Source organism: Polyodon spathula, chromosome 2 (genome assembly GCF_017654505.1).
Source record: "Polyodon spathula isolate WHYD16114869_AA chromosome 2, ASM1765450v1, whole genome shotgun sequence".
In the NCBI taxonomy this organism is placed as follows: domain Eukaryota; kingdom Metazoa; phylum Chordata; class Actinopteri; order Acipenseriformes; family Polyodontidae; genus Polyodon; species Polyodon spathula.
In genome coordinates this window covers 13,004,783-13,021,559 of record NC_054535.1, presented here as the reverse complement: position 1 = coordinate 13,021,559, position 16,777 = coordinate 13,004,783, and the positions used below count along the sequence as shown (strand labels likewise).

Genomic DNA, 16,777 nt, shown 5'->3' with positions numbered 1-16,777 from the left:
TGTTGATTATTAAAAATTATGAAACTGCGTATTGGCTATAGAATAGATTTCAAACCTGGGAGCAAAAGGGTAACAATTCATATGTCAGACTACATGTACCGTCATCTGTAGTTTACTGTAAAGTTAGTTAGGTGTATACTGCCCTCTTGTGTTCATCAGGATACACCAAAATAACTTGTAAAACACTGGCTGCAGTGCTACCAGCTTTCTAAGGATTACTTAGGTCTAATTAGTGTTTAACAGTTATGGATTCCGAAGTGCAGGTCAGAAAGTTTAGAACTTTCACAGTATTTTCAGTTTTTGAAGTATAAAATTAATTGACTGGAATATCAAAGTATGGCTTAACAGAAATGTTGCAGTTATGGTAGGTACCCAAGGTTAGGATACTACCCCACTTGGGGGTAATCAGGTAACACATCAGGTTAAATTTTTCTTGAAGCAAAAGCCTATAATTTATCGACCCTTCAAAATAGAGGTTTGGAAGGATGCTTGTATATTTGAGCCGGCATCGTATTGTGCTCTGTAGTATAATGTCTTTATTTGGACATGCAGTGCCACCTTGTTGTCATGACGTTTAAATACATTTTAAAACAGTTCTGTTTATCACGTCCCGTCCCAAGTGATCCTTCTTGGGGATCATCCTTGCCATAGATTTGAAATGTGCTGATGCTGGCATTGATACTTTAACTCTGGGTCAGTTTACGTCACTCCTTGGTAGACTTTTCAGTGACCCGATAGGAGGCACTGACAATGGTGCAAACTGCATCAGATGTGTTACAGGATCAATGCTTTTTTGGAGTTTTGTGCTAAAGGCGGCGGCACCACGACAACAGATGATTGGTAATATTCCTCTTGACCTTATTTCTGAAGTTAAAGCCGGCCGGTCGGGTTCCTTTTTTGGTTCCAGATTCCAGCCCCTCTGAATTCTAAATCTTTATTTTTTGTTTATAGTGGGTTGATTTTATTTCATGAATGTCAAGGGGATACAAAGAATTTGTCTCTCCGTTTAAGAGACGTGTGTGGTATTTGTTGCCTCGTATATATGCATATTCAGCAAACATTAGGCACTAAATGTTTTTCTTTTAGTTACTGATTGAATAAATAAGCAAATAAATAAATCCCATGATGTGAATATATAAAGTTTTTATTACTGTTAACACTTAATGTGTAAAAAACAAAAGATCTGGACATTGATATACTTAATGCACAATAATGCATACTTTAAGAATATTCACACTTGACACAAGAAAAGGAAATTAACATCAGTATAAAATGATAGTAATAAAAAAAGTATTAAAAAAACCTCACTAGTGCATATACTGTTATCTAAAAATGAATACAGACCTGACACACACTGTAAAGGATGTTTGACTGTAGGCAGCAAAACACAGCCACTGTGTGGAAAAACTAAGTATGTATGCTAGTAAACATAAAACACAACACATGTGCATAATATAAGTGTAAGTGTGACATACTCTCAATAACTTGTGGTGAAAAGTCCAAAACTATTTTCATTATATAAGCAATTCTCTGGATACTTTATATGTAAAATGAAAGTGTATAATCAGGACAGGAACCTCCCCAGATTTTGATACTCAATAATTTGTGCTAAAAAATGTCCTAACCAACGTTCAGCACAGTCCGATTTTGTTGTAAAACCGTCAGTGGGAAACAACACATTACACATATGTGCGGGTTAACTCACAAACCTTGTGCATGTACTGTAGGTCAAAACAAAAAGCATTCATTGCCTGTGCACATCATTTTTCCACCATACCCAGTTCATAAAACGTTTACAGTATATATTTTTTAAAATGACCCTCATGTTAACTTTGATATCTAGTCACATAATTCATGACGTTTTTTCATGGATTCGTTTCTATTTCTTCTCTGAACCACACTAAACAAACAGTAATACATACAAATGGAAGTTTGACGCTACAATTCCATTTGTTTGTTTCTTTTTTATAGCAACAATATCTCAAGGCCTTGCTCTGAGCTCTAAAATGAATTTGAATAACTTCTTAGTATTTCAAATGTGCATTTACTAGTGGAAAATGATTGCTTGATGCAACAGTGTGCAAATACTTAGTAAGAATCGGGAAAAAACAGCATGTCTTATGAATTCACTTAAAACTTAATTGCGCCTTAAAAGCCAAGTTGGTTGATTGTTGCCTAGAAAGGCAAAGTATGACCACCACCAAGGCTTCTCCTGCCTCTCCTCTTCAGGCTCTTGGTTCCCACTGCGTCCATACTCATCAAACTTATTGTAAGGATCAAATCGATCATAGGTGTCCTGAGGAATACTAACAAATAGATCCGGTTCCTCCACCACGCTCTTCAGTACGAAATCCACACGCCCAGCTTTCATCAGTCGTGATGGTAGATTAATCTTCTTGATGACCTTTGAGTAGCCTTCAGCAGAAGCTGTGATTATATGTACTCCAGAAGGTAATATCCTCCAGTAGTCTCCATCCTCGGCTAAGAAGAGAAAAGCACAATAAATACCTTAAAATAAAAACAGTGTCATCATGACCATTCATGAGCGAGCTTCAAAATTAGACTAAGAATGGTATTATTATCCTTAGAACAGACATTATTTATAAAAATACGTACATACAGACAGGGAGAAAATAAAATATTTTGCAAACTTACTGCACTTCTGTATAATGAACCAATGATATAGTTCTACATAAAGACCCCCCCCTGCCATTCCATGCCATGAATTGCCAACAGTACCCAAAAGTGGTCTCTTTAAATAGATTTTAGAATTTTCATAAAAATGCTGACAATATACCAGAAAATAACAAACCTATTATTACAACTCTAATACATAACCAATATTAGCATACACGTCAGTCTTATTTGACAAAACAAACATCTCTTCTTAATGTAAAAAGTGTAACATACATGCATAAGAGACAGGCAACCCCTTCCCTATAACTCCAGATTCTAATACCAGATAAGTACTAAAAGAATAGGCAAACCAAGCTGCATAATAACTGCTTCTCCAGATATATTTGGCATGCACATGTATGCAGTGTAAACCAAATGGATAAAATGTTCATAGCAGCAGCTATTGTAAAAGTGTCCAGAGCCTGCAGAGTTTGACACTGTGGATAGAAGGGTTACCTGTGGTCACGTCATGTCGTATCCCTCTTACTGAGATGCGAGCTCCTTTGATAGCTTTACCGGATTCATCCTTTACTATTCCCTTTATTCCTCTATGCACCTGAAAAAGCAACACAGCATCATGAAACATGGTTTCCATTTTGTACCAGTTTTGGTAGTTTTTAGTGAAAAATCATATTAAAATCTTAGGACTATTAACAAGGGTATAACAATTTAATTGTGGATACAATGATACATTGTGAGGAACAGAGGTCTGAGGGTTAGATTCAATAAAAAAAATACAGCACTGCTGTAGGACCCACTTTATGCCGTATATGGCACTATTCAATCAAACACACCATTGAATTAGACATCTGTCAAAAGACTTGACATTTTATACTGCCCTTCATTGAAAAATGTATACAATGTTGGTTACAATAAATAAATTTAAACTGTATTTTTTAATCCATGCAAGTTTGGAAAAAAGGGCAATAAATGCCCCACATTCTGCCTACCTAAAAAAATTGAATAATGATGGCTTGCTAATTTAGTGATGGCTGCAATGATGGCTTGCTAATTTAAATATATGTTGCTTACATGTGACCTGACAGGGAAAGGATTCACTTGTCCTGCACCCAGTCATGGTTATTAGAACTAAACTGTTCAAAAACAGTTTCTAAAATTATCAGCAAACTGACCAATTTGGCTCTTGTTGAGTCTGCTCTGAGTTATTGCAACATATATGTTTTCAATTGCTTACCTAACTGATACAAGAAAAGAAACAGGTATTATCTACGGAGAGTTTACGTACAGTTGCTCGCTTGTAATCCTTTTAGAAATATTTCTGAGCAAAGTGTCCCTTTCCCATACTTTGGAAGAGATTTTTCACTGCAAATTTGAGAAGCCTAAGGAAAATATACATATTTGGGTTGTGTAATGAGCGGTGTAGTGTGATGCACAGCCGTTGCGGGTTCTGTCCCTGCCGCTGAGATGAGACAAGTTTAAAAGCTCTATAACCATGAAAGCAGTCAAGCCTGTTGGCTGTTTTTGCATAGTGGTTGAGATGCTCGTCTGCAGTGTGTGAGGCCAGTACATGCCCAGTATCTCCTGGACTGAGTAGAGTAAAAATATGAACAAATTACCTACATCAGTGATTCTGCATTTTTTTAAAATCTATCTCAACAATTCTTGAGAATAGGGTTGATTGGACAAGTCTATGTGCATTTGTAATTGGCTTAAAATTACATACCGTCTCCATATAGGTCAAAAGGGCCTCCTTGTTTTCCTGCCAGCCTGTATAAAGTTCACTCTCACTGGGGAATTTATCACAGCCTAGTTCCACAGTTATCTCAAAACAGTTGGTGTGCAGGTAGTTAAAATCTGACATTCCTAATAGAAAGTGAAATAGTTTTAAAAAACAACAGATATTTCAATTAACACAGCATGTATACAATATACCATTCAGACCTAAATCTCCCCGTGTACAGAGAATACCCAGGAGTAGAAACCCAGGAGACACACCTCATTTGTGGCTCTAGGAAAAGCTATATATTCCTAATCACTGTATTTAAATTTGCAATAACACATGTTAAAAATGAGATTTTATTTAAAAAAGGTTTTATGTCATGCATTTACTGTAGTCTTGCATTGCTCTTACCCCCTGCAAAGCTGTACCAAAGAGCTCCATTCACAATGCCATTTGTATTGGCGAACTCTCCTCCACATCTGTCACGTGACTGATCAGGCATAACAGGGTGTTGGTCAGCATATGACTTTGCCAACAGCTTGAACACCTGGGGAAAGTAAAAGGCATCAAAAAAGCCACCTTTTTTACTGGTCCTCCCAGTTTCCATATGGGAACTGTAGAGACCTTGTGTAAATTTGACATCTTTGCTTTCCGTTGGTCCGGACATGTTACCTGTTCATCTGGAGTCGGAGAAAACATCTTTTCTTCTTCTGGATGCCTTGAAAAATCATAAGGATAGGAAACAACCAAATCGCCTCCATGTAAACTGGCAGACAACACAAAGGGTATTGACCGTATCCACTTCATGACAGCATAAGTCTCAGGAGCCACCTGTGTTATACAAAATCCGTACCATTGTACAGCATGCATTTTCACACAGCTTTTCAATTCATTGATTTTTATTATGTGCAGTTTTGTGTTTATTTAGATTAGCAGATCTCTGACAAAACATTAACACTGTAGCTGCAATATATATATATATATATATATATATATATATATATATATATATATATATATATATATAATAATATATAATAAATGGAGTTACATATTTTGTTAAACTTTGTTTCGACATATTTCTACTGCTATTTTAACAATAGGTATTTCAATATGGAAATATGTCAAAGTGGTGTTAGCCATTTAATCAATGGGGTAAAATATCATGAAATTAAGTGGTTCAAAATAGCTCTCATAATAACATTCAGCTTTATACATATTATTGTATCTTCTAACTTGATTTTACATAAATTAATGGATTTGGTGATTTGTACTGTTGTATGTGGAAAGAATGCAGCAGAATATACTGCCTCTCTATTTAGAAACATTAGGTTGGTGTAACTAAGTTGTCTATGTTGCTGGCAACAGAAGCAAATCAAGACTGTAAAAAAACAGCCTTAATTATGGGCTTTATGCTGAGGTCTCCTTAAAACAACATTTTACTGTAGTTTGTCATTTATTTTAGTATAAAGAAGAGGAATAAAAAAAAAAAACATCTTAGAAAGTACCAATTTAGAAAGTAAACATCAAAGCTCATATTTTTCATTTTAGCATTCTATAACAAATTGTACTATTTCTGTACTATTCAAAACAGACTGTTTCATTTAAAGCAAAAAGGATTGCATAATTTTGTAAGCAATTGCATGCAACTGGCACAGAGAGATTGTTTTTCTAAGTCTGTAGATTTCCATCAGTCTTGCCCCTATTTGTTTATTTGTAGAAAATAAAGTTTAAAATAGACCTTTAGTTTGCAGTAAATACTTTTTTTTTTTTTTTTTTTTTTTAGTTTGGTACATACCGGTAATCTTTGTATAATGCCCAAAAATCTTAAAGGCAGTTGCTTAGTTTACCTCAGCACATGTTAATATGATTAAAAATACTTTATGATAAAGAGTTCAAAATTCCAGTTTTGCAGCTTAATGATACACTAAAACCCTAAATCATAAAAACATATCTTAACTAAGTCAGTTACATATGTTACATCTCTGTGTAGGAAATGTGCATTGAATAAAGAAAATGCAGACACAACAGGAGCAGCTGATTGGGTATTAAGCCATATCAGCGTTTTTCTCCCACTTAGATAACCATCTCCAGATCAAAGTAGGTATTGAGTTGATTTTAAAACGTTTATACCTGGAAAGGAGTAATATGTATGAACCACTTTCAGCAACGGTTTTCAGGAATACATAAAGAAAAAATATTTTGATACTGAACTTTTATTTCGAACAAACAGCTCACAAGGTAAAACTGTTCAATAAATAACCAGATTTCAAAATGAAACCATGACCTATTACACATATTCAGAATCGCAAACTTTACTAGAACGTACGCTTATTGGCAATGTAGTTCTAAACAACATTGAGGAGGTGAACGTTTTCCCCAGATAAGAGCCAGCAACCAAAATGAGTTTTCCCAATGTTTATAATAGAAAACAGCCTTGAAATGTTTTTGAGAAACCCGAGAGTTCAGCCTGTAGTGCTGCTTTGCTCTTGATACAATCTGCTTTGCTGTTCAGACACACACACAAGCACAACCCGACAATGGCACCTGTACATAAAGCCTTTATGTCAAATTGAATGTTAACACCAGATTGTATGTTTTCAGGTCTTTCAAAAAAAAGTAAGTGATAAAGAAGATGTATATTTAAACTATTCTTTCAGAAAAAGGAAATATAGATGGTAAGCTGTATACCTATTATATATATATATATATATATATATATATATATATATATATATATATATATATATATATATATATATATATATATATATATATATATATATGCATGCACCTCAGGTATAAGGCTAGTTTTGTTAAACGGTGAAAAGTTCATGAAAAATGCTTTGGTTGTCACTCCCCAACCTGGTGTCACTATAAAAGTGTACTGGACAAAATAGGGAAACTGAGACACCCTTTTAGTTTTACAACAACAACATCTTACGATGCAAACGCCTTTTCAGCTTCTTTCTTGTCTTTCTCCAGAGAATGCTATATCTGTTGCACACAATCAACATTTTGCACAACAGAAACTCAAACTGTACTACATAGTGTGGGGACCATAATGGCATTTTAGTTTTGTAATTTAACAGTTTCACGATTACTGTATTTATTGTGATAGAAACTGGCTGAGAAACAGGATCTTCACGTATACACACCATTTGTATAATATATGCAATATATAATAGGTTTGACTTTAAAATGTTTGAAAATCCATTTATTTCTGTTATACAGAACTTTTCTACATGTCCTTAGTTTTTTTTTTTTTTTATAAAGAATATTATTGGGGAATTCCTACCTTACCAAACCAGTAAGAGTCTGGAATTGGAATGTGGTCCGTACGGAATCCTTTGTTCCTTCGTCTCTGGTAAACAATGGAGGTGAGGTCTGGAAAATTCCGATTCAGGTCAATGTTTTGACCATTTGCTCTTCCACTCGTCCATCCATTGTATCTCGGGGCCTAAAATGTTCACATAATCATAAGCTTTGTTATAAAAGAAGTACATATTAGTTATTGTGTTGCAATTCAGTAGAAAATAATGTTAGCTTCTGAATTGTTCAGTGGTTAATAGTATTTACTTCTGAACCACATGAGAGAGGAACAGCAAGAAAAGCCTCTGGCTCAAAAGATGCCAGCACCCCATTATCTGCAGGGGGACTAAAGGAATCCAACCTTAAAACATGCACAATGAAAATGTCTTACTGGTGGTGATGGTTGGGGTGTTTTTACAGCTTGACGAGTAAGAAACATAACTGTACATTATCAGTATACATTTTTTGTTTGTTCACCTCAATAAATCACTTTTATGCTTGGTTTTACATTTTACTTCATACTCTGTAGGAACTCTTAATGCGTTTGCGGACATTATTTTAAAGAGTTTAAAGTTTTGACCTAAAGTCTCTGTCAATGTATTTTTGTTATGATTATAACACAAAGAACATTTACAAAAACCTTAAAATCGAAACATTTATATATATATATATATAAATAGATATATTATATATATATATATATATATATATATTATATATATATAACCAGTATTAATCTAATAGCTGCCATTTTCTAAAGTATGAGGGAGTAACACCTGAATGGCTTAGGCACTTTCTCTGAAAAGTGAAGAAACGCTCCTAATGATTATTTACCCTGATACTCACCCACCATTACAAGAAACCTAAACAATGAATAAACAAATACTCGTGCAAAAGATTTTCAAGATTTATTCTTGAACAATTACACGGGAAATCTTTGTGAATTTGCAGCCATTATTTTACTGTGTTACCGGCTCCATCAATAACCAAGTTACAGTTGAACTTCCATATCTTCTTTTGCAATTGAAGGATTTTTTAAAATTATTAGCACAACACTTTTATGATTTCCATTGCTCCAATATTGAGATGTTCTCTAAATTATTTCTAATGGGTATATTAATTAAAAAAATACAGCACCTAGTTAAACATTCCTCAGAGCTGTGGTATAGACAGGATGCCTGTAAGTACAGATCACATAGATTTGTCTACACTACATCAGAATCGTGGGCAACAGAATGCAGAATAATCACCATAAAAGGGAGGTAAAAAATACATGTTATGAATATATTTAAATGTATATTCTATATCATTTCTGCCTTTTGTTTTTTTTAAAGGTTAAAAAGAGCATAGAAAACTGCTAGAAAATAACTAGTCTAATGGTAGAAAATAACCAGAGGTATGCTATTATTAGTTTGCAAAAGTTTGACCTAAAATTAATAAAAACAAGTGAGTAAAAGGTGTCAGAAATCAACAAGTTAGTTGTAAGGCCCTCCCCGCTGTCAGATATGACATTAAATTGTATTGCATCTGAATTTTAAAAGGCTTTTTTTATCCAATACTACATTAACTATAATTGACAGTCTGTCTGTCTGTCTGTCTTTATATGTCTGTCACCAATTGTATGGGGTTGCTTTGTTTTTGTTTTGTTTTTCAGTACAGTTATTATACACTTGTGCCATTGTTTTGTTATTGCTACTCTTTATAACCACTTATAGCGGATTCCTAAACTAGTGTTACCAATAATGATATGTATCAAATTTCAGTAAATGTTTTAAGAATTTTTAGTTTTTCTTTAAAAACTTTTTTTTTTTTGGTATTATTATTATTATTTATTATTATTATTATTATTATTATTATTATTATTATTGCGGTATGCTAGGCGTGTTTGTAACTCATAATGTAATAAATTTCAACTGCAATATTTAGAATGATACACATAATCTGGTGGGGGGGGGTTGAATGAGAAGAGTTCCAGAGAGTATCCATAGTGTTTCTTGGGGTCTGATATTTACTTCAGCATCTTCCTGTTCATCTGTATCCCCCATATCTGAGACTGCCAGATCATATCCGTCAGGGTTCATTGAGGTCAACAGGTGGATTCTGGTGGTGTTGATCAAGGTCTGGATCCTTTGATTTCCCAGCAGATACTCAGAACACAAATACTGTGCAAGGTATATCAGCAGCTCCCTTCCGAGAACTTCGTTTCCATGCATATTGGCAATGTATTTAACTTCAGGCTCAACTGCCGGAAGAAACAAGCACACAGGTTATTAATTTGTTTACAGTCAAGCTGGAACGACCCGTGCTTCGTAGAATACACTCTACAGATTATTTATATTACTAGATTTGCTTTGTGAAATACAGATCGCTGTAACCAATTAGTTTTACCAAAAACAAGCTGAACACTATCACCTTATTTACATACTACAGATTTCCCAATCCAAATTATTTCTTTGACTACTCTTTGGCTCGAGTCTGTCAATTATATATACATATCTGTATGGAAAACATGATATTATACAAGACCAGCATATTGATGTAAAATAAATAACAGCTTACTGTTGCTGTATATTCTGTGGTTTATTAGCTGTTGGATATTGCAGAAAATACACAAAGGTCAGAAAGAAACGTGTACCAGCCAGGTGCATGACTGGGATCAGGAGCTGTGTTAATACAGTACCTGTGTCGTTCATCAATAATTAGAAAGCCCTCAATGGCAGAATATATAATATAAAAAGAAACAAATCATTTTGATATTTTTTGTGCTACCATGGCTTTGTAGACCTCTTATTTTTTACGTGTAACACTTTCTACGTGAGGGTGTTCACACTGAAATAACACCAGGCCACTAAATGTACAATCATCTAAATGAATGTTATTACACTTGCTGTACTCTCTAACAGTTTACAGTCAAGCTCAAAAGGAGTAAAGGAGAATGTTTCTCATTTACAAGGGTGAGCAGATAAAGAAAAGAAACTGAACTCAAGCTGTCAGAGGATCCTCTCAACTCTAGAAACTAGTTTTTGACAGGCTTTAAGCATCAACGATACTGTTTGCTTCGTGAGACGAGCAGTGGAAACAAATTCACAGCTTGAAACTGTCAATTTAACGCCTGAGTTCTTTATAATCGAGAAAATGGGCAGCATAACCCTAAAGTGCAAACATGTTTTTATATAGATGTCTGTTTGGGTGTTTTTTTGGTTCTATTTTTAAACCACTTACTGGATTGCTTTGAAAATCTAATTACACCTTAACAATGGGGTGAGAACATAACACACATATAACAAAGTGTTTCCCAAACTATTAAAAACAACAACCACCCACTGGCTATTAAAAGATCTGTTAAATATCTATTAAAATACGCTCACACTGGTATGACTTGCTGCGTTAGGTAAGACCTTGTAACACATGTCTTTGAATGAGACCACAATTAATAATGCTGTTGGGAATAAACAAATGAAAACAACCCACAGTAACAATATGAAGCATTTTAATTTTCATTTAAAAGTTCTTCATATGTGTTTGTCTCACTGCTGCACATTGAAATATCAACATACTACACGTACCACAAACTGAATAAAAGTCATCGGCTTACAGCAAACTCAACCAAATCACAGTCTGATCAATAGGTGGTCATGGTTATTGTTGTAATGTTTAAAGGATCACACTTTCACAATAAGAGCCCAGATTCCTCTGTATATACGGTATAAACGTATAAAAACAATTACTTACGTAACTCGTGTTGCCCAGGGTTATCAGAAAACTCAATCACAATAAGATCTTTTCCTTCAAAGCTGCGGCCAATGGTGTACGTTCTTGAAATATCTGAGCATTTTGCAGCTGTCTTTTTTAAAATGTTTGTCATCTGTGAGTGTGAATGGTATGTGAACTGAATAATAGTCGAAAGTTGCTCAGGGGCAGAGTTATCATCCACAAACTCATGTCTGCCTGTTAGGAAAAAAAGATATTTACTTTTTCATGTTTCTAATCTTAAACAGTACCTTATTTGCGATCAACGCCTTGTATCCCCTATTTTTTTTTTTTTTTGCTGTGTTTCTTAACAAACTACTCACATTGTTTGTTACACTGTTAAATTATCACACAAATGTAACAACATTCATAACACAGTGCCCCAATGTGCCCTATACACAAATAATTATTTCTCAAAGCTTATGTTTTTATGCTAATTTTCTAGTCACAGAACTATAACAATCAGTACAGTTGGTAAAGTCAGCTACTTAATACAACTAAACTAGTACAAATCTATATTTAATAAATATTTCAGCTTTGTGAATAGGGTCTTCTATAAATACAGCAAATTCACATGCTGTATTTAAATACTGTAAAACAATTTTCTACAGCTGTACGATACAAAAACATACTTAAAGGGTACATAAGGACCTTTTTATTGTACTGTGTTACACGTTCCCATGTGTTGCTACAACTGTTTACGTAAGATGTGTGTGTTGATTAATTTTTTATCATTTTTTTACATTTTGACCAGGGCGATGGGAAATGTAGTTCTGAGAGGTCCATGCGGGTACATGGGAGGCCATCTTGAGCCAGGGAATGCAATTTAAAAGCTTAAAAAAGTGGTCAAAATGTAAAAAACAAAACAAATAAAAAAAATACAACACAACACCTTACGTAAACAGTTGTAGCAACACATGGGAACGTGTAACACAGTACAATAAAAAGGTCCTTATGTACCCTTTAAGTATGTTTTTGTATCGTACAGCTGTAGAAAATTGTTTTACAGTATTTAAATACAGCATGTGAATTTGCTGTATTTATACAAGACCCTAGTTACAAAGCTGAAATATTTATTAAATATAGATTTGTACTAGTTTAGTTGTATTAAGTAGCTGACTTTACCAACTCTACTGTATGTTATAGTTCTGTGACTAGAAAATGGGCATAAAAACATAAGCTTTGAGAAATAATTATTTGTGTATAGGGAACACTGGGGCACTGTGTTATGAATGTTGTTACATTTGTGTGATAATTTAACAGTGTAACAAACATTGTGAGTAGTTTGTTAAGAAACACATGGGAACAATAAAATAAAAAGGTCCTTATGTACCCTTTAATGGCTTGTGGTTTTAGCAACTCGGAAGATGACACAGCCTTCTGTTTTATTACTGTACAACAGGGACCAAAGGTTTCCAAGGTATTGTTGGAGGGAAGTGATGATAATCTTCAGTCCTGGAAATAAATATTTTTATGCTAGACGTAATAAACGTCATTGTTTGGTTATCACTTTAGTAATGCATTTAGCAAATCAAATCCCTCTAAAATCTATACTGACCAGGTATAATTCGGTCAAGGTGTTTGGTATGTGAGTTACTCATTTAAATCAAAGGAAGCTCTGATAAACCAACAGATTTAGATGAGACCTACATCAGGATACCCTGAAGTGTCTGAAAGTCATCCATAGATCCATAACTGCAAGGTGATGCAAAACAATAGCTTTGGTAATGATATTAATGCTCTTGCATTTATATTAGGTCATGCTAGGATAATATTTTTATGAAGGTAATACATTAGTTCAATTTTCTAAGGATATATTAAAGACAAGACTTTTCTTTTACATTACTTTTGCAGGTCATTACAGAAACTTGACAGAAATTACATTTTTACTTGATTCCTACCCATCTGTGTTGTGTTTATCTGTTTTGTTTGTAACTGTGAATAAAAAAAGACAAAAAGCAAACCAACATACTTCTGAGACTTTCCAACGGGTCGTAACATCCTTCCTCTTCACCAACAAAGAAACGATCACAGTCCAGAAAGTATGGCCATGCCATCTCAATGGCCTCGAAGGCGTGCATGCAGTTTTTCTTCAGCATTTCACAGGCACTCCTGCAAGGCTTCAAAATCTTGTTCATCTCGCACCGAGGAGCAAGGATGGAGCATCCCAGCATCCTGAGATCGGGAGTGCATTCCCCTTTGAGTAACGTGTGTAAGACACTCAGGAGAACATACTCAGGACCTGTTTCTACCGCCTCTCGGTTTCTATTGTCCAGCAAGTTGGGGTACATGGTTTTAGTGTAGGGCATATCATCACAATAACCTAAGACAATGTCTGTGCAAATTGCTGTACAAATAGAAAAAGTATAAGTTAGTACGAAACAAAATCAATATGGCTCTGATCTTGGCATTTAACCATTGTGGGCCTGCTTGCAAAATGCAATAATATAACTAACTTTTTAAAATGAAAATAAACTGATCTACATTCAGTAATGTGGGTTTCACAGCTTACTGGAAAATCTAATTCATGAACACACTCCTTGTCACCCTAAATTAGAGGGTGATGATCAATTTGTATTACAGTAAGCTGAACACATTTCAATGCTCACTGCACCACAGACAGTGCATGTGTTGCTGCTAGACTGGAGTGCTGGACTGCGCCGCCTAGTGGAAAGTGTAGATCAAAACTGATATGCAGGCACTGCTGCCAAAATTAGCAAGCATGACTGTTGCTGCTGCATTTTTAAGTCATAATCTTGCAAACATAAGCAGGATTTGGGGGAGAGATTACTTGTAAAAACGCTTTCTAACACTACAAAAGTGTTACTATCTATTTGCTTACATTGTCTACTTTCTTTGAAAAGGACTTAAAATCATTTTAGCAGTTTTTTTGTGGTTTATACTATGAAATTATTGAAGAATATATTGCTTCTTTTTTGGGGAACATTCATTTGGTATTTGTTTCACTTCACCAATTAATAAACTGTACTATTTCTTACAAAGCAGACAGCAGACAAAGCATAAATTATCACACCCATATGGGAAATGAACTTCAATAATAACGCATGCAAACTTTTTGATTACTTTTATATTGATATTCAAGTACATTCCTTACGTTTTACTTCCACTGGAACATTACAGCGACCTATAACAAAAACAGGAAATTGACATAAAAATCATGTAATATCTGAGTGAAAACAAATGGTAATGCACAACCATAGTACCCTCCCCCATCCCATCCCATCGGGAAATGCTCTTAAGGCACAATGGACGACTTAATGTTGGTCATAATGCCACCACATGCTGAAAATTAAAAAGGTTTTACAGATTCATACACTAGATGGCAGTAAAGCCATTGCTAAGGAAATGGAACCTCATTCGCTTGCTCGTGCCTGAAACCGACACATACGACTCACACAAGAAGGTGTAAATACAGTACAGTGCTGCCTGTGTCACAACATGTTTCGCTTTTATGTGATCCTGGTTTACGTGTATGTGCTATGACAATACATCAGTTCAGCAACATAGGCTAAGATCGTTATGATATTTTATGAGGCTTATGACACTACCTAATAGTTGTCTTTACTTGTAACATACATTTTCACTTGAAATGTGTGCCAATAAATAGTACAAAAGATCATAAACTCATTTCATGGATATTATTTTTTGTCAGATCTCAATAACCAGCAAGACAATCTTCTTACACAATGTCGTAAGTAAACTTTGATTGTACACAACAAAAAGTTTTTGAATTTATTTGTTAAAGTTAAGTTTAAGTGCACGTTTGTTTTTGTTTGCCTATACATGTATTTCTTTCTGTCTTTGGGCGGGCGGGGGGGGGGGGGGGGGGGGGGGGGGGGGTAACTGAAAAACATGCCGCAAAGCATTTTAAAGGACGCGGGGGGGGGGGGGGGCTATGTAGTTCCATTGTACTCTAGGGTCTCAATAAAATGTCTAACGTTTAAATATGTTTCTGTTAAGTTTACAGTTTACAGAACTGCCAGTACTAATTAGCTCTTAGAATTGTGCATTTAAAGATGTGTAACACTACTCAAGACGTATTTTTAAAACAACTGCTAAAACATTGAACAGAAGTAAAATAGCACTTTTGACATTTATTATTCCGAAAGTACTGCACAAATGAAATACCTGATATGGTTATTCATGCAGATTGTGTGTGCATTTAGCTATAGCGGTTCCACTCAGCTGCAGGAGAACAACGTTTTCAACCTCAAGTTGTGGCTGAACTTAAACACTGGCCATGCAGTAAACTGTTAAGAACATGTTAAAAAATACATTACCTAGTAAAGTCTTAAGAACATGTTCAAAATACATTACCTAAAAGTGCGTCTTCTTCTTCACAGAGTGATGGAAAACACCAAACTACTGAAACTAGTGAAAAAAGTAATAGAACTAAGACAAGCGAATTCATTTTGGTCCGTTTGTATCCAATATGCATTGTGATGTGGCACTCACTAGAATGCACTCTAGGTTTTAATTACTATGGAAAGCAAGCCTCCAGAGAAACAACCTTTCCCTAAAAAATGGCCGCGTTTTCAATGGAATACGGGTAAAGATCATATTACACCGAAGCGGCATCACTTTTTAGAAAAAATACCACGGGGGTACAGCAGATTCTGTGGATCTGTGGAATCCTTTCTTTTTTTTTTTTTTTGATAGGTTCACGTTCTTGAAGGGGTAATTCAAACATTTACAACGAAAAGTTAGTTTTTGGGCAGTGTGACGTAAAACAGCTTGAAAGACATGGTAAAATGGCGCTATAAATTATAATAATGGTAAAGAGACATCAATAAAGTAACCATTGAAAAACAACGATGACTTGTATGTTTTTGCACTACAATAGTCACACATATTGTTACATCTGTATTTAATATTAAAACGGAGAACGTGAGCTCAAAGTCTTAAAAGTAAATATAGTTTGAGTTCAAACACATTTTAGAAAGAAAAAAAAGACAATACAGATGTAACCCAACTGTACAACAGTTCCATGGGCTACAAACTTTATAGTATCAATAAAACTGGATTGGGAAAACAACTGTCCCTTAACGTTTTGTGATTAGGGACCCATATTTCAAATAACTAGTAGAATTAGGCTGTATAAAATAAAGAACACAGGTAATGAGCTATATTGTAATTTTCCAACATGTGGAATATATTGTACTTTATTAATGATTCAAGGGAATCAACCAAAATTACACATTTCTCAAGTTATACATTTAATTCCAAAAGAAAATGAAGTGTCACAATTATTGGCACCCTTGTTTTCAGTACTTTGTGCACCCTCCCCTTGCAAGCATAACGGCACTGAGCCTTTTTCTATATTTTTTTTATGAGATT

General features: G+C 34.7%; 1 protein-coding gene across 1 annotated transcript; it reads right to left on the bottom strand.

Annotated features, from left to right (window-relative positions):
- Positions 1-1,128: 1,128 nt before the first annotated feature.
- LOC121330376 (carboxypeptidase Z-like) lies at positions 1,129-15,953 on the bottom strand. Its single transcript, XM_041276858.1, has 11 exons — positions 15,758-15,953; positions 14,535-14,564; positions 13,392-13,766; positions 11,402-11,617; positions 9,682-9,911; positions 7,656-7,817; positions 5,030-5,188; positions 4,769-4,904; positions 4,361-4,500; positions 3,133-3,232; positions 1,129-2,481 (listed from the first exon to the last, which is right to left on the bottom strand). Exons 1-11 carry the CDS (start codon positions 15,876-15,878, stop codon positions 2,138-2,140), a joined length of 2,013 nt encoding a protein of 670 aa, XP_041132792.1. The 5' UTR covers positions 15,879-15,953; the 3' UTR covers positions 1,129-2,137.
- Between the last annotated feature and the right edge of the window lie 824 nt (positions 15,954-16,777).

Coding starts and splice junctions, on each gene's coding strand:
- LOC121330376 (XM_041276858.1), bottom strand. CDS start 15,878: ATGCATATTGGATACAAACGGACCAAAATGAATTCGCTTGTCTTAGTT. Junction 4,905..5,029: donor CTCCGACTCCAGATGAACAG/GTAACATGTCCG, acceptor TACTTTCCCCAG/GTGTTCAAGCTGTTGGCAAA. Junction 2,482..3,132: donor ACGACATGACGTGACCACAG/GTAACCCTTCTA, acceptor TTCTCTTCTTAG/CCGAGGATGGAGACTACTGG.